At 44.8% G+C, this 18,458-nt stretch overlaps 1 protein-coding gene and 1 long non-coding RNA gene across 3 annotated transcripts in view; one reads left to right on the forward strand and one right to left on the reverse strand.

Annotated features, from left to right (window-relative positions):
* LOC137355414 (uncharacterized) overlaps nucleotides 1-18,458 on the forward strand; it is a 78,817-nt gene that overhangs the window by 53,637 nt on the left and 6,722 nt on the right. The window contains exons 2-3 of one of the 2 annotated variants that reach the window (XR_010970924.1): nucleotides 14,007-14,643; nucleotides 14,872-15,027. This is a non-coding gene — a long non-coding RNA (uncharacterized lncRNA). The remainder of the gene's footprint in view (nucleotides 1-14,006; nucleotides 14,644-14,871; nucleotides 15,028-18,458) is intronic. The other variant, XR_010970923.1, reaches the window with a different exon arrangement.
* spock2 (SPARC (osteonectin), cwcv and kazal like domains proteoglycan 2) overlaps nucleotides 1-18,458 on the reverse strand; it is a 58,091-nt gene that overhangs the window by 18,481 nt on the left and 21,152 nt on the right. Inside the window, exons 2-3 of the mRNA XM_068020447.1 lie at nucleotides 14,586-14,628; nucleotides 2,247-2,361 (exon numbers count right to left, since the gene is read on the reverse strand). Coding sequence (XP_067876548.1) covers nucleotides 2,247-2,361; nucleotides 14,586-14,628 — 158 coding nt within the window. The remainder of the gene's footprint in view (nucleotides 1-2,246; nucleotides 2,362-14,585; nucleotides 14,629-18,458) is intronic.

The raw sequence follows: 18,458 nt of genomic DNA on the forward strand, positions 1-18,458 counted from the left end.
CATCTGCTGCTGAAACCCTCGTCGTGCCTTCGTTACCTTTAGATTTGACTATTCCATCGCACTCATAGAGTCATAGAGAGGTACAGCACTGAAACAGGCCCTTCGGCCCACCGAGTCTGTGCCGACCAACAACCACCCATTTATACTAATCCTACCACAACCCCACCATTCTCCTTCCACCTACCTACACTAGGTCTCTCACATTCTACCCTCTGTAAACACGAGGTCATCCAAAACGCCACTGTCTGTGCCTTTATTTGCACCCTCCTTATCTCTGTAATCTCCTCCAGCCCCACAACCCTCTGAGATATCTGCGTTCCTTTAATTCTGGCCTCTTGAGCATCCCTGATTTTAATCGCTCCACCATTGGTGGCCATGCTTTCAGTTGCCTAGGATGTAAGCTCTGGAATTCCCTCATTACACCTCTCTGCCTCTCAACCTCACTTTCCTCCTTTAAGACATTCCCAAAACCAACCTCTTTGACCAAGCTTTTGGTCATCTGACCTAATGTCATCTCATGTGGCTCAGTGTCAAATTTTGTTTTTATACTGCCTCTAGGAAGCACCTTGGGATGTTCAATTACGTTAAAGGCACTATAGAAATATGAGTTGTTTTTGCTGTGGAGAATGGCCAATCAATGGCCAGGTCCCCTCTCTACAGAGAGGGAAAACCGACGAGATGCTCAACTTTCAAAGCACGCTCACAAACTGCCCAGCTGCTAGTCAGTTTTATTTTTTTATTTAGAGATACAGCACTGAAACAGGCCCTTCGGCCCACCGCGTCTGTGCCGACCATCAACCACCCATTTATACACTAATCCCATATTCCTACCATATCCCCACCTGTCCCTATATTCCCCTACCACCTACCTATACTAGGGGCAAGTTATAATGGCCAATTTGCCTGTCAACCTGCAAGTCTTTTGGTGGTGGGAGGAAACCGGAGCACCCGGAGGAAACCCACGCAGACACAGGGAGAACTTGCAAACTCCGCACAGGCAGTACCCAGAATTGAACCCAGGTCCCTGCAGCTGTGAGGCTGCGGTGCTAACCACTGCGCCACTGTGCCGCCCATACATTAACACATTAACACTTCCAGTAGTTAGAGCCATCAGTCCCCTTTCTCCACTTCAGAGAAATGTAAGTCCCTTCCCCTGTCTTGCTGAAAAAGAAATCAAAAAGTGCTATTAATTTCTCGATAGCCCTCAGTCCCCTTTCTCGACACATATCGATCCAGCTCCCTTTTACTGGCGTCAACTGAACCCAGATCAAACGCGTCCTCTGGGAGTCTGTTCCACACGTCGCACCATCCCGTGAGTCAAAGAAATAAGCTTCGCTTTGAACTGAAGCAAATCCCTAATGTTGCCCATATTTCCAACCATAACAAGACATTTTGTATACTTGAGGACAATTATAGTCCCAGAAGAGACACTCAGTGCATTAATAATGTAGAGCAATCGATACAGTCTGGCTTTAAAAGGATTTTGTTTCATTATCAGGGATCATTTTTACACAAGTTCCACACAGCTCAGGAACCAGTGTCATCACTCAAGTGATGATTCTATCATCAATTTAGTCAATTAAGATATTGCTGCTTACAGTACCCTCACGTCCTGACACCAAGGTTAGTTCAGAATATATCACTATCATTGGGATTCAATTCAACCCAGATTTGAGTGGACAAAGATCACCTTCAATCTGATGAGGGGCATGAGCTAGGCTAAACTAAATGGCCTGCCTTGCCTCTATCTAACTCGTGATCCTGTGCATTACAGTGGATTAGTCCTTTCTGCCACTGGGAATTGGGTTTGAATCCAGCCAGGTACAAGCGGATGATGGTTATGTGACGGTTGATGGGCTTCAGATGGTGCAATAGGCTTGAAGGTTGACTGCCATTGGGGCCTAGTCCAAGAGGGCAAAGGTCTCCTCTCACCAAAGCATTCTGATAATTTTCATGGTTGGAAAATTATACAGGCTACAAATTGCATGCACTGAGCCCCACGCCCAAATTTCTAGTACATGCTCCCCTTGTGCAATTTCTGTGACACAGGCACCCATGTCTGTCATTATCTACGTGTGTGTCATTATCTAGGGGTGTGTATGCCATTATTTAGGTGCCTGTCCTTATCTAAGTGTGTGCGTCTTCATGTATGCAGTCTGAGGGGATGCACACAAGAACATGTTTGTACAAGTGCATCTTGCATCAAGGTGTGTTGGTGCGAGAATGTGCTGCAGACTGTGTCTAACCTGTGCTGCAGTTTCTTGCGGCTGATGCACATGGCCCTCTGCTGGCCCTGGGAGACGCACGTTTTGTATCGGCTGCACTTCACCTTTTGACAGGGGTCCTTGGTGGGATCCAGCGCTGCAGAGGAAATCATACAACAGTTACTTACGAACAGGAGAATGAAGACGTGACCAGTCTCTAGGTTGTAGCCCTTCTTGCCTCTTTATCTGTTGATATCACGTTGATTAGTGGCTCCCTTAAATTGCAAACGCACCATCCTATCCTCTCTTCCTGTTGTCAATGAATTCACTCTTCAACTCAAACTCATTTTATCCCTGGAACTCCAGACTGTGAAACATTTGTACCCATTGTCCTTGTCCTGCAGTCTTGATTTCAAACAAGACAGTGCTCAGAATTAACCTGTTCTATTCCACTGTAAGATCTCCTCTCATCCACTCCCTTCATGGCTGAAGTTCAAGCTTTAATGATCGATTCTCAAAACCCAATCCTCTGATATCAGGGATCAGCCTTATAATCTATCTTGTTACCACCCACTCCCCCCTCCCCCCTTCCTTCCCCTTCTCTCTCTCCCCTTCCCTCCCTTCCATTCTATTCCTTTCCTCTAACCTCCTCTACCCTCCCCTCCCCTCCCGCCCGCTCCTCCCTCCTCTCTCAGGCTTGGATGATCCCCTTGTGTCTCACTGACAGAAATTGTTGACAAACCAACTTGGCGCTTTGAAATTTGTCAACAGTTAACAACAATTCTGTCACTGACAGAGTCATCACATTGAAAAAAACGATGGTTAGATATTCCTGTTTCAGCTCTTTGGTAGGCAGTGCTTTTCCAGAATTCTGGCTCCCTCTAGGGGATGGGATTCTTCCTTTGATGAACAAACAGGACAATGCATTTTTGTATGTAACACACGGGCGATCTAACACTCTCAGAAATCACACATTTCAAAGGTTCACTTTCCTGAGATTCCTTTACTATGGACAGAGACCATCATTCTCTCCTTTATCATCAAAAGATGGATTTTGGGCAAGAGATGAAGGAACATTCGAATGGCTCTTTATGTGTAAAGTCCAGCACCCATTCCAGAGAGAACTCACAGCATCAACAGACCGAGGTTTAATCGGCTTGTTAGCTGCGACGACTACTGTCTGGTCCAGAAGTTTGAGCTTTTCCCCAAAGATCGCAAATGAATGGGAGTCTGTCCCCTGTGTTTCCGACGTATCTTGTAATGTCTGAGTCACATTCCAATCAACAGAGCTAAGAAAGATGTTGCAAGTGCTTGTTATTGGCAAAGGAAGCAGAAAGGGGATGAGCAGAAATAAAAAGAAAACTCAGTGAGTTGTGATCTGGAATGAACCTGAAAAGGCGGTGGAAGCAGATTCAATCGTAACTTTCAAAAGGGGATTGGATAAATTTTCAAAAAGGGAAATCAAAGCTGCAGGTCTATGGGGAAAGACCGAGAGGAGGGTCGTGGGGCTAATTGGACAGCTCTTTCGAAGAGTTGGCACAGGCACAACGGGCCAAATGGCCTCCTTCTGGACAGTTCTATAACCGTTGTTGTTGCTGATATTTTAGAAGGGTTCAACACTGCACTGCAGGGTGAGTCTGGGAATTGTAGCCAGGCCTGCAGTCAGCATCCTGCTGCGCTGCATTAAAGCTGCGATGTCACTGGGCTCCCAAAGGACTGCAAAGCTGTTTAGAACTGGAACTGATGACCGAGCAAGGACTATGAGTCAGTAGATCTGAGGCGGCTCATCAGGTGATGCACTGCCTCACCGAAAACTATCAGATAAGGCAACAACCACAAAACGCCGCACACATGACGCCTAAAACAAAGAACCATTTCTGTTTTTTGAGTATTTCGTGTGCAAACTTGCATTCTTTTCAGATTTTCTTTGGGCCCTTTTAAGGTCCCTCTTGGCCTGACTGGGACTTGATTCCTGCACTGAGGCGCAAGGCATTCAAAGGTATTGTGTATGCGTGAAGGGCCTGTTGCCATGGCAACAGGCTAGCTTGGTTAGGCATGTTTAGCGCATGCCTCACCCCACCAGAGAGAACACCAGCTGCCACTGGTGTATCTGGTGCTTACGTTCGGACTTTGCTTCACTTTAATTCTGTCTGTTGATGCTTCCCAAAGGGACTATTATAATGAGGGGTTTCTTTGAGCTTGTTCAAGCAGCATCCAACTGGCCTCATTAGAAATCCTTCACTCCTGGAAAACTGCCGTTAGCAAGCTTTCTGAAACGTGCTCCTGCTGCAGAGCTTTAAACCACAGCGGCATCATGCCCCCATCCCATTCATTATAATTGCATTGAATTTACAGCACAGAAGCAGGACATTTGGTTCAACAGGTCGACATTGGTGCTTATCCCCCACTTGAGCTTCTGACCACACCACTTCATCCAACACCATCAACATATCCTTCTATTCCTTTCTCCCTCATGTGTTTTTCCAGCTTCCCTTAAATGCATCTGTGCAATTCACCTCAACCACTCCCTGTGGTAGTGAGTTCCACATTCTCACCACTCTGAGCAAAGACATTTCTCCGGAATTCCCGATTGGATTTATCTTATGCTGTGGATTTTTATCTCTGACTAAGCCCTTGGCAGGTTGGTCCATTTGGGAGTCATCGTAAAGCAAATTTGTAGTGACGGGGATGGATGCTGAGGACAAAAGCTTTATCCCTCCGTCCTTTTGCTCACTTGTCTAATGTTTTAGCTTATTTTAACCCTTTGAAGACCGAGAAAGAAGACCCTTTAAGCTTTTAAGGTCAGCCTCTCTTTCACAGTGAAACCATTTATCAGTGAGAATGTTGTAATATAGAATTTAGGGTTGCCAACTCTCCAGGATTGCCCTGGAGTCTCCAGGAATTAAAGACTAATCTCAAGGACACTTACGAGTAGCCTGGGAGAAAAGTCATGCAGGCAATAAACTTTGGTTTTTATCATCCAGTTGGGTATTGACGAGTCTATCTGCTTTCTGATTGGCTGTGGCTCATAAGTATGGCCATGTCGGGCGACCAATTGTGGGAGTGTGGGGGTGGGGTGATTGGAGGGAGGTGGTCATGTGATAATATCTTCAGGAATATGTCCAGCCAGAGTTGCAACACCTATAGAATCTGACCCTTATGCCACCTGTCCTAATATCCCCTTCTTTGGGTAGGCGTCAATTCTTTTTGTCTGATAATGCTCCTGTGAAGCAGTTTGGGGCATTTTACTGCATTAAACACACTATACAAACACAAATTGCTGTCATTAAATGCCCTGAGGATGGCACATCAATGCAGCAGCAAGTGGTATCGCGGATAAATTAGCTCGTGCAGTGGAGCTGGATTGTTGCAACGCAAAGCACCACTGCCACTGAATGCCTGAAGGTAGGAGCTGTCTAAAACCAGTTAGAAACAGGAGCCCTTAAACTTTAATGACTTCATTAAATAATCATTAAATCCTAGTTAAATAGAGGAGCTACTGAGAATATATTTCCCAGCTGAGAGGTTTAATGGATGCACATCCTGTTATATCCCTGTGATGTCTGAAAAAATATATCCGTGGGCATGGGAACATTCAGGGGTCAGAAAATAAAGATCACCTTTCTTGGTGCGTTATTATCTGGTAAATAGTCTCGCTTCAGAGGCAGAAGGTGTGGGTTCAAGGCCCACTTCAGGGACTTGAGCACATAATCCATGCCAACACTTTAGTGCAGTACTGAGGGAGTGCTGCATTGTTAGAGGTGCCATCTGCCCTCTCAAGTAAAAAATTCCAAGCCTTGACTTGAAAAAGAACAGGGAAGTTTTTCCTGGTGTCCTGGCTACCATTTATCCCTATCCAACGCCTAAAACAAATCATGTGGTCGTTATTGCTCTTTTGTGAGATTTTACTATGCACAAATTGGCTGCCCCAATTGTTACAACTAAATGGCTCAATTGCTAGTGATGGGGGAAGGGTAATTCATTCTGAAGTTTCATCACAAATAACACTCATTTAAATTGTCACCTACATTAATATGATGAGGAAGGCCAGTTCATCCATTGAAAACCATCCATCCAGAAAGACCCTGCACTCCCCCCATTGCAGCATCTAATATTTTTTTCATTAATTGATTTGATGATTAAGTATTCTCCCATCCACTTCCCAATCAGGAATCCATTCTGAGTGCTGATCACTTTCTGTGTGAAGAAGAACATTTTCGGCACCAGACCTAAATTTGCTTTTTACTAGTTTGAATCTGAGTCCCTTTGTCCGACTCTCAGCATTTAGTCTGAGGGAGCCTGTTCCACAGATGGAGCATTCATTCACTGAAATATCGTTTCCACATATTCGTTTTATGTTTACCCCCGTCCCCGCACCAAGTGCAGGCCGTTCCCTCTGGTTTTACTGTTCTGGACAAGGTGAAAGAGTTTGCCATAGTCGACATTATCCAGTCCCCCTACAGTCCATAACTAGCAATCATTTCACCCTCTCTTTTCCCCAGGGAACATGCACAATTTTCATAATCAGTCCTCATAATCCAATCCCTCCATCTGCTCAATCCTTCTGATTTCTCTTCTGTATTCTTTCAATATTCCGGCAATAGTACTGAAGACCTGTGCTCCAGAACTAGCCACACCCCTAGCCAAGCTGTTCCAGTACATCTACAACACTGGCATCTACCCAGCAATGTGGAAAATTACCCAGGTATGTCGACTGTGCTATCAAACAGCAGTTGCTCAGCAATAACCTGCTCACTGACGCTCAGTTTGGGTTCCACCAGGGCCACTCAGCTCCGGACCTCATTACAGCCTTGGTCCAAACATGGACAAAAGAGCTGAATTCAAGAAGTGAGGCGAGAGTGACTGCTCTTGACATCAAGACAGCATTTGACCGAGTATGGCATCAAGGAGCCCTAGCAAAACTGGAGCCAATGGGAATCAGGGGGAAACCTCTCCACTGGTTGGACTCAGCCCGAGCACAGAGGAAGATGGTTGTGGTTGTTGTAGGTCATCTCAGTCCCAGGACATCACTGCAGGAGTTCCTCAGGGTAGTCTCCTAGGCCCAACCAGCTTCAGCTGCTTCATCAATGGCCTTCCCTCCATCATAAGGTCAGAAGTGGGGATGTTCGCTGATGATTGCACAATGTCCAGCACATTTCGTGACTCCTCAGATAATGAAGCAGCCCATGTTCATATGCAGCAAGACATGGACAATATCCAGGCTTGGGCTGATAAGTGGCAAACAACATTTGTGCCACATAAGTGCCAGGCAATGACCATCTCAAACAGAAGAAAATCTAACCATCTCCCCTTGAAGTTCAATGGTATTACCATCGCTGAATCCCCCACTCTCAACATCCTGGGGGTTACCATTGAGCAGAAACTGAACTGGAGTAGCCACATAAATGCTGTGGCTGCAAGAGCAGGTCAGAGGCTGGGAATTCTGTGACGAGTAAATCACCTTCTGTCTCCCCAAAGCCTGTCCACTATCTACAAAGCACAAGTCAGGAGTGTGATGGAATACTCTCTATTTGCCCGGATGGGTGCAGCTCCAACAACACTCAAGAAGCTCGACACCATCCAGGACAAAGCAGCCCGCTCGACTGGCATCCCATCCACCACCATTAACATTCACTCCCTCCACCACCGACACACAGTGGCAGCAGTGTGTACCATCTACAAGATGCACTGCAGCAATGCACCAAGGCTCCTTAGACAGCACCTTCCAAGCCCGCGACCTCTACCAACTAGAAGGACAAGAGCAGCAGATGCATGGGAACACCACCATCGGCAAGTTCCCCTCCAAGCCACACACCATCCTGACTTGGAACTATATCGCCGTTCCTTCACTGTCGCTGGGTCAAAATCCTGGAACTCCCTTCCTAACAGGACTGTTGGTGTACCTACACCCCAAGGACTGCAGCGGTTCAAGAAGGCAGCTCACCACCCCCTTCTCAAGGGCAATTAGGAATGGGCAATAAATGCTGGCCTAGCCAGCGACGCCCACATCCCATGAATGAATAAAAAAAAGTAGTTGCAATATCCTTCCTGTACTGCGGCAACTGCAGTTCATACTCGTACTTGGGTTGCAATCTATTTAGTGCACCAATCACTTTGAGCATGGCTTCATTTGACTTCTGCTTTGCTATCCTGAAAGAGGAGCTAATTTAAGCTAAATGACCTGCTCTATTCTTTCTCTATCTTGTCTCAAAATTGTCATTAGATGATGGCAGCATCTTCCCATCTACCTTTGAATGGCAGAACAACACTCCCAAGTAATTGGCATGCCAGCTGACGGTCATCAATAGGTTGGCTGCGACAAAACAAATGGTCATACCCAGTGCAGTGACAATTTATTTGTATCAAAGTCATCCTTATTGACAAAATAAACCCAATTTGTAAGAAGGGGAACTTTGAAAAGCATTTAATGCAGTAAGAGGTATGTATTCATGAGATCTGAGATTAAGCAACCTGTCAACTTTAAAAAAATATACAATTCTCAGGATCTGGGTGGCACTGGCAACATTTACTGCCCATCCTTGTTACTCTCTGAAGCACAGTTGCTTGCTATGCCACAGGGCAGTTAAGAGTCAACTGTATTGGGTGCGAATATAGGCCAGGCTGGGTAAGAACATCAGCTTTCATGCCCTTACAAACATTAGTGAACCAGTTGGGTTTTACATAGCACCATTCATGACCTCAGGACATCTCAAACCCCTTAATAACCAACACAGTACTGTCGATAATGTAGGACACACATCAGCCAACTCACAAATGGCAAGCTCCCACAAAGAACAATGTGTTCTTGTGACATTGTGTGAGGGATAAATATTGGCCAGGACACCGGGGAGAACTTCCCATCTCTTCTTCAAAATATGGCCACAGGATCTTTTCCATCCACCTGTAAGGACCATAGTTTAACATCTCATCTGCAAGATGGCATCTCCCATAGTCCTGCACTGGAATGCCAGCCTAGATTATGGGTTCAAGTCTCTGGTGAGGGACTTGAACAAGGTAGCTAATTACATGAGGGAGAAAGGAATTGACAGAAAAGTTGATAGGATTAGACATAAACACTGACATAGATCAGTTGGGCCAAAGAATCCATCTATTTGACTTGTAATCTTCTGGCACATTAAGTGAGAGTGCTATTCACAGAGTGGACACTCTTGATTGTATACTGTAGCATGTCTGGCACTTATAGAATTGTAAAGAACCAAAACCATTAGGGCAAGGAGAGGGAAAGCTCAGGCAGGGAAATTATTAATAGGCAAAGCGATCAATAAAAATAATACATGTTTGTTGCTGGGCCTTTCTATATTTATTTCCAAGGACTCCAATTAGCATAATCTCATCCGGCACCAGCAAATGTCTTGTAGCTCCCATGTGGATTTTGCCAATTAATTTGCTGACTGGCAGGCCCTACGACAGTGATGAAGTATTTTGTTGTATGCCAAGTTATCCACGTGCATGTTCACTCAACTCGCCATCAATAATCACCGTGCTGCAGGTAGACAGGAGGACTGCTAAACGGTAAACATTCACTCCCAGTTGGGACTTCAAGGTTCATGTCTCGGTGTCATCTCCTGGATGTGTTCAGTACACAGCAGGTAAACTGCACCTATTCATTCATGTCAGGAATGTAGGACTCGTATATGTCTTGGTGTCGGCTGCTTTATACACACTGCACACTAGAACCAAGGTAGCAGATTATTCAAGTCTGCTACGAGCCATAGATCTTACTGCAATGATTCACATAACCACAAACTATACCTTGGGTAAAAATTAACAATTCTCCAACATCAGTTGCTATCTGGGTCACGTACACCTAACTGTTAACTGCTGTACCTACGTAATACACACAGAGCAAAAGGTGAACCTATCACTCAACTTCTTAAAGGCTTGCAGTATATCAGGGATCCACATTTATACAGCATCTTATCTTATAGATGATCTCACCTACAATGAGTTACTCTGAAGTCTAGTGAGTGTTGTAATATGCGCAGCCCAGTTTCTAGACCCTAGGACAAGAGGGCCTACTGTTAGCTAACCCTGGAGACACTCTCAACACAGCTTATAGACCCACAGGACAGAGCTACTGAAATGGAAGTGCCAGAGACAGGCCAAAGGATGGCTACACGAGTGCCTGAGAGATTGCATAGAATGGCACAGCAAGGAAGGAGGCCATTTGGCCCATCATGCCTGTGCCAGCTCTTTGGTAGAGCTATCTAACTAATCCCAACTGAAGCTGACCTGAGACCTCTTGATACTGACACTGGCTATCTGAGATGGAAAGCCTTGCAGTTCCCAGCACAAACATCAACTCACCTTGAGAAGCACGCAATTTTAGAGAAAGTATTTATGGCAAGGTCCAACTGAATGGAGCATTGCATGGTAACATGGCCAGAGCCATCCTTCACAACACTGGGGTTAGATAGAACCTTGACACCTAGTAACTCTTGGTGTTTGCATACCAAGGGTCTGTGCACAGCTCGTTGCAGCTGCACACAAAGGAAAAACTGTTCCCATTAGCTGATGGTGCAATGACGATGGGATGCACATTTTAAGATTTTGGGCAAGAGATGCAAGGGGGAATGTGAGAAAGAATTTTTTACGCAGCGGGTGGTAATGACCTGGAACTCGCTGCCCACGAGGGTGGTAGAAGTGGAGACAATCAATGATTTCAAAAATAAATTGGATGGGTACTTGAAGGAAATAAACCAGCAGGGCCATGGGGATAGAGCGGGGGAATGGGACTAAATGAATTGCTCTACAGAGAGCTAGCTAAGACTTGATGGGCCAAATGGTCTCCTCTTGTGCCATAAGTGACTCTATGACTCTATAGTGCCTTTTCAAACCTCAGGACATCCCAAAGAGTTTTTGTACTTTTGAAGAATAATCGCTGCTGTAATGTAGAAAACATGGCAGCCAATTTGTGCACAGCAAGATCCCACAAACAGCAATATGATAATAATTCAATGGTCTGTTTTTGTGATGCTGATTAAGGAATAAACATTGGTCAGGACACTGGGGGGAGCCTTCCTGATTTTCTTTGAATAGTGGCCGGGGGACCTTTTACATCCACCTAAGAGGGCAGACATCACCTCTGAAATAAATATATTATCAGCTCAATAGAATATGATTTTTATATTAGTTTTATTTTAAATTGTAACTAAATTTATCTTGGTTTGAAACTGATATTATGTTCTATTTATAGTATATAATCATAGATTGAGAAGCACAGAAGGAGGCCATTCAGCCCATCATGCCTGTGCTGGCTCTTTGAAAAAGCTATTCAATTAGTCCCACTCCCCTGACCTTTCCACACAGCGCTGCCAATCTTTTGTTTCCAAGAATATATTCAATTCCCTTTGAAAGTTACTATTGCATTGCTTCGACTGCCCTTTCAGGCAGATCATTACAACTCACTGAATTGAAATAAAACAATCATTCTCTTCATTTCCCTTCCGGTTCTTTTGTAAATTGCTGTAAATCTGTGTCCCCTGATTACTGACCCTCCTGCCAGTGGAAACAGTTTTTCTTTATGTACTCTATCAGAAATATTCATTATTTTAATCTCCATCAAACCTGCTCTGCTTTAAAGGAGAACAATCCCAGCTTTTCCAGTCTCTCCACATAACTGAAGTCCCTCATCCCTGGTCCCATTCCAGTAAAATTTCATCTGCACCCTCTCCAAGGCCTTGACATCCTTCCTAATGTATGAGACCCAGAACTGGAGACAATAATCCGGCTGGGGCCTAATCAGTGATTTCTAAAGGTCAAGCACAAAGTTTAGCATAACTTCTTTGCTTTTTAGAACTTCCGTGCATCTTTAATGTAGTAACTGTCCTGGGGCATTTCACACTGGGGGGAGAAACACAGGTGCCATGCTTTAGTTACAGAAGGGTTAGGTGAGGGACTAACAAGTGATTGAAGAGATATGTTCTGAAAGTGACTGGCGGGTGCAAACAGCAAGAGGTCACAAAGGGGAAGGGATTGGGGAGAAAGTTCCAGATCATGACACCAAGTCAGCCCAAGATTCCACTACAGAATGTGAAGCTGGGGAAGGGGGTAGAGTTGAAATAGGAGGAGAGGGAAAAAAGATCAAGCATGTTGTCCGGTGCGTTGGGGAACGGCCAATTTTACTACCCTTTCATCATCTACTGGGCTGTGGCTCCATGGGTGCCAATCACATCCTGAGATCTTGTCCAATTGGCTGGGTCTTCCCAGCAGGTTGCCTTGGGAAATCTAAAAACCTTTAATCTGGAGGTGCCATAAGCAACACAGGAACCGTTCGACAAAAAAAAAACTGCTAACTTCTATCTAGTTCACTTTCTATAATCCTGGTAGTTTCATGCTACAATGAGAATGGAGTTGTTGACTAATCAAAGCAATCGATTGTTATCAATTAATCTACAATAGACCCAGACAGGAGGTGAGGAAAATCTCCCCCCCCTCCCCACCAGTGGTGGAAAACATCTCAAATTACTCAACCCAAAATGTAATTTTCTGGAAAAAAAAACAATCTAATTTAAACTTGAATCCATCAGTACTAAACTGCTTCCGCTGACTCCCTAGTGAGCCTGTTCCTCTCAGGGCTCCTCCACTCACTCAGCCTTGCATCATCCCATTCGGCTCTGGCTCTTAAGCTCAGTTGATTTATTTTGTGCACTTACAATTGATTTCTGATAGCTGAGCAGGACAAGCGGTCCCAACACCACGCTACACAATGCAGCCCAGCAGCAGCTGAGACATTGATCCATTTAACACTGGCAGCTGTGTTTGTTCTGTGTTAATCTCTGTCACGGCAGGAAGGAGCAAACTGATGGGGGAGGAGGTTAGAGATGTGCGATGACTTCGACCCAACCCCGTTCCTTGTTCTCTCTTCATTCCCTGCCTCCCCCCACTCAGATTGAACCTCTCCTATTAATAAAATTGTTTGATTGACGACCCTGCGAGAAAAAGCACCAACCTGACACTATCACTTCTTACCTGAGATATTCTCTGACAATTCAGCACCAATTGTCCATTCGGTACTGCATGGCCATAGTCGAGAGACTTTTCATCCCCTTGCTTTGTTTGCTTCTGACCCTGGGTTATAGAACAGGGTTCTGTCCTGGACCAATACTTACCCTTCAACTGGCAACACTAAAACAGACTGTCTGGTTAGTTATCTCACTGCTGTTTGTGGGATCTTGCTGTGTGCAATTTGGCAGCCGTGTTTCGCTGCAACAGTGACCACACTTCAAAAGTACTTCATTGGCTGTGAAATGGGTTGGGACGTCCCGAGGCCATAAAAGGCTCTATATAAATGCAAGTTCTTCCATTACTGAAACAAAAACAAGAAATGCTGGATTCACTCAGCAGGTCTGGCAGCATCTGTGGAAAGAGAAGCAGAGTTAACGTTTCGGGTCAGTGACCCTTCTTCGGAACTACATGCTCTATGCAGAAGGGTGATGGGTGGCATTGAATGAAGCTATTAGCACCCCACCCTGAAATGCAATAGATGAGTTAAATCCAACAGCTGATCACTGCTTGGAGTGCTCTGTGCTTTACAGTCATTCACACCCTCTCTGCACTAACCCTTTGTCTTTCAGCACACCATTAACATACCGTTTGCCTTTGTTCCATGACCTTCTGGTCAGTTATTCTCTGTGACCTTGACCTATCAACACCTTGCCTTTTGTTATCTCTTGCCCCACCCCTGCCTTACTTGCTTAAAACCTTTTACATTTCTAATATTTGTCAGTTCTGAGGAAGGGTCACTGACCTGAAACGTTAACTCTGCTTCTCTCTCCACAGATGCTGCCAGACCACTAGATTTGGATCATTGATACATTCAAACCCATGAGATGCCCAGAAAACATGTAGCAAAACCAGATGTATAGAAAAGCTATAAACAGGGGCAAGCAATTGGAAAGACCTACCCTGGTGATCCCTCACATCCTAGATATTTTTATGGCCGATTTAGCCAAGCGTAGGAGGCAACTTGCATGTCCTGCATTGAGCATTCTACACCAAACCCATTCTGGTTTCCTAGAGTAATTATCCAGGTTGCTGCTCTCTATCATGCAAGTGCCAAGTGATGTTGAGTTACGCGCAGTTTCATAATGTTGACTCATGCCCCCTAACTTCTAGAGAGAAACCCCAACTAATTTCACTTAGAATCCTTACAGTGCCAGAGAGAGAGGGAGACAGAGAGACAGAGACTATCACCCCATTAGCCTGGCCTGAAACCAAGGCAGAGCCCCAGAGGTGAAGGTCGGTGTGCTAAAACTGTTAAGAAATCAGGTTTACCATGAGCTTGAAACTCTGGAATACTCTTCATCCTGAAAATTGCCAAAAGGTTGATTAACATTCACAGTAAATGGAAAAACTCACCTTCATCCGAGGACTTCTCATCCCAGCTGCGGATATAGTCATCCTGCACAAAAGAAGGGTAAATATTGTAATGCAAAGAGAAAAACAATCATTTATACATCATCACTCCTCTAGCTCTTATGTGCAGTTCTGAAAGAACTTTTAAAAGATACAATTAGTTATTCTTGGAGTGCAGAGACTGTTAGATGGAAGAGATTCGGCAGTGCATGTACTCTTTACTCGTAATAATTTAAAATATGAAATTAATTTTCTTCGAAATCCCTCTCTCCCTCCCACATCCTCTCAGGTTACCGGTCTGACTCTCGTGGCCACTCTGCTGCACACAAGTTAGCGGATTACATTTTAACCCCGTTTCATGTGAACACTGAATCAAAAGTGATTGCAATTGCTGGAAAGATGGGAGTAAGATGGAGACTTCATTCCTCCCACTTCACAGAACAAGGTACACCCGTCATCAGGAAAAACACAAATATGGGAAGTTTCCTGCTGATTCCCATTGTGAGACCCTGAAGTCCTACCCTGTCCTGACTGATTCTCCACTTGTTCCGAATTGATTTTGTAAAGCCAAATGTATCTCCTCAAGCTGTGTAATTTTCTCCACAGCGTCAACTCAACATTTAAATAATTAACTGTACAGAGTTTATAGATTTTCTCTGGTGGTGGCATGATGGAAAATCTACAATAAGGACATATGAAAGATTGGCTCGGCTGGTAGCACTCATGCCTCAGAATCAGAATGTCGTAGATTCAAATCCCACTCTAGGACTCAGCCACAATCTAGGCTGATAACCTAGTGCAGTACTGAAGGAGTGCTCCATTGTTGGAGGTGCTTCTTTGGCTGCATTGCTCTGCAGTGCCCAAAGTTGACTACTTAATACCAGTGATAACATTTATTAACTTGGCTGTGAAGCACTTTGATACATCCTAAGAAACTTTATAAATGCAACTTATTTTTCTACAAGATCCACATTACAAGATATGTTCTGGGTTAATGCAAACACACACATTGATGTTCCGAACAATTGAGAGGTGTTAGACAGCAAGGGTCACATTGCAGGAGAGCCTACTGTAAATTGAGGGGTGGCTTTGTTTACTGATCTCCCTAACTTATGTTATGATCTGTCACCATGCTTCCTGTGAAGATAACAACAACTTGCATTTATATAGCACCTTTAACAAAACAATCCAAATTGATTCATTGGAGAGAAATTGTACAAAAAGTAGACACTGAGCCAAAGGAGGAGACATTAGGGCTGGTGACCAAAAGTTTGGTCAAAGACTCATAGTCATAAAGTCATAGAGTTATACAGCCCAGAAACAGGCCCTTCGGCCCATCGTGTCCGTGCCGGCCATCACGCACCTATCTGTTCTAATCCCATTTTCCAGCACTTGGCCCATAGCCTTATATGCTATGGCGTTTCAAGTGCTCATCTAAATACTACTTAAATGTTGTGAGGTAGGTTTTAAGGAGCATCTTAAAAGGAGAGAGAGGCGGAGAGGGAATTTCAGAGTTTAGGGCCGAGGCAGCTAAAGGCTTGGCTGCCAATTGAAATTGGGGAGTCGCCCTCATGGCACTCACGGCAAACAGGCAAGTTAAGTAGGAGCATCAGCCAAACAGTCACCAAGAAACCTAAGACCAGGTGACACCAACAACCAGAGAGAAAGGGAATTTTTTTGTTCTCCAAAAATATACTTTGTATATAAAATTATATTTTGGTGCAAACAGCCCGAGGGGTTTTACATGGGTTCCAGCACCTCGGTTCACTATGGCAGGAGGACCTTACACAGTGGTCTTTCCCCATTGAGCCTTAGACACGGTCTCCCCCGAAAAAGCCATGCCGACTATCCTTGATTAATCCCTGCCTCTCCAAGTGGAGATTAATCCTGTTCCTCAGAATTTTTTCCAATATTTTCCCAACCACTGATGTTAGACTCACCAGCCTGTAATTACCTGGTTTATCCCTGCTACCCTTCTTGAATAATATCACCACATTCGCTGTCCTCCAGTCCTCTGGTACCTCTCCTGTGGCCAGAGAGGATTTGAAAATTTGTGTCAGAGCCCCTGCAATCTCCTCCCTTGCCTCACATAACAGCCTGGGATACATCTCATCTGGGCCTGGGGATTTATCCACTTTTAAGCCCGCTAAAACAGCTAATACTTCCTCCCTTTCAATGCTAATATGTTCAAGTATATCACAATCCCCCTCCCTGATCTCTACACTTACATCGTCCTTCTCCATAGTGAACACAGATGCAAAGTAATCATTTCAAACCTCACCTATGTCCTCCAGCTCCACACACAGATTGCCACTTTGGTCCCTAATGGGCCACACTCATTCCCTGGTTATCCTCTTTCCCTTAATATACTTATAAAATGCCTTAGGATTTTCCTTTATCTTGCCCGCCAGTGTTTTTTCATGTCCCCTCTTCGCTCTCCTAATTACTTATTTTAATACCCTCCTACACTTTCTATACTTCTCTAGTGCCTCTGCTGTTTTCAGCGCTCCGAATTCGCCATACGCCTCCTTTTTTTTCCTGATCCAATCCTCTATATACTTTGACATCCAGGGTTCCCTGGACTTGTTGGTCCCTCCCTTCACCTTAACGGGTATATGTTGGCTCTGAACCCTCACTATTTCCTCTTTGAATGACTCCCACTGGTCTGATGTAGACTTCCCTACAAGTAGCTGCTCCCAGCCCACTCTGGCCAGATCCTATTTTATCATATTGAAATCGGCCTTCCCCCAATTCAGTACCTTTATTTCTGGTCTATCTTTGTCCTTTTCCATAACGACCTTAAATCTTAGAGTTATGGTCACTATCCCCGAAATGCTCCCCCACTGACACTTCTACCACTTGTCCAGCTTCAGTCCCTAGGATTAGGTCCAGTACTGCCCCTTCTCTTGTAGGACTTTCTACGTAATAGCTCAAAAAGCTCTCCTGTATGCATTTTAAGAATTCCACCCCCTTTAAGCCTTTTACAGTATCCCAGTTGATATTAGGTAAGTTGAAATCCCCTACTATTATTACCTTATTATTTTTACACCTCTCTGAGATTTGCCTGCATATCTGCTCCTCTATCTCTCCCTGACTGTTTGGAGGCCTGTAGTACACTCCCAGCCAAGTGATTGCCCCCTTTTTGTTTTTAAGTTCTACCCATATGGCCTCATTTGAAGAACCTTCTAAGATATCATCCCTCCTTACTGCAGTATTTGACTCCTTGATCAACAGTGCAATGCCACCTCCTCTTTTATCCCCTCCCCTGTCTCGCCTGAAGATTCTATATCCTGGAATATTGAGCTGCCAGTCCTGCCCCTCCCTCAACCATGTCTCTGTGATAGCAACAATATCATAATCCCATGTGCTAATCAGGAAACTTTCTGATTCCCACCCATTGATTGAAACTGTGCTACTGATGTTTGTGTAGAGCAATTGCGGATTCCCTCCCCTAACCCCATTTTGGAGAGCACGCCTATCATGTATGTGTGCGATATCCTGTCAAAAGCCTTCTCCTGGTCCAGGCTGATGAGGCATGTGTTCACCCTCCTGTCCTGTACATAGGCGATCGTATCCCTGAGTAATGCAAGACTATCTGAGATCTTCCTGCTGGGTACAGTATAGGTCTGGTCAGGATGAATCACCAACTCCAGAGCAGACTTGACCCGACTGGTGATGACTTTTGACAGAATCTTGTAGTCTACATTAAGCAGTGAGATGGGCCGCCAATTTCTGACTTCCGCCCTCTCCCCCTTCTGCTTGTAGATGAGGGTGATGATGCCTTTCCTCATGGATTCTGACATGCTGCCGGCCTGGAGCATACTCTTGTATACTTCCAGCAGGTCCGGGCCAACCAATTCCCACAGAGTCGAATAC

This window comes from Heterodontus francisci, chromosome 42, assembly GCF_036365525.1.
Source record: "Heterodontus francisci isolate sHetFra1 chromosome 42, sHetFra1.hap1, whole genome shotgun sequence".
NCBI lineage: Eukaryota > Metazoa > Chordata > Chondrichthyes > Heterodontiformes > Heterodontidae > Heterodontus > Heterodontus francisci.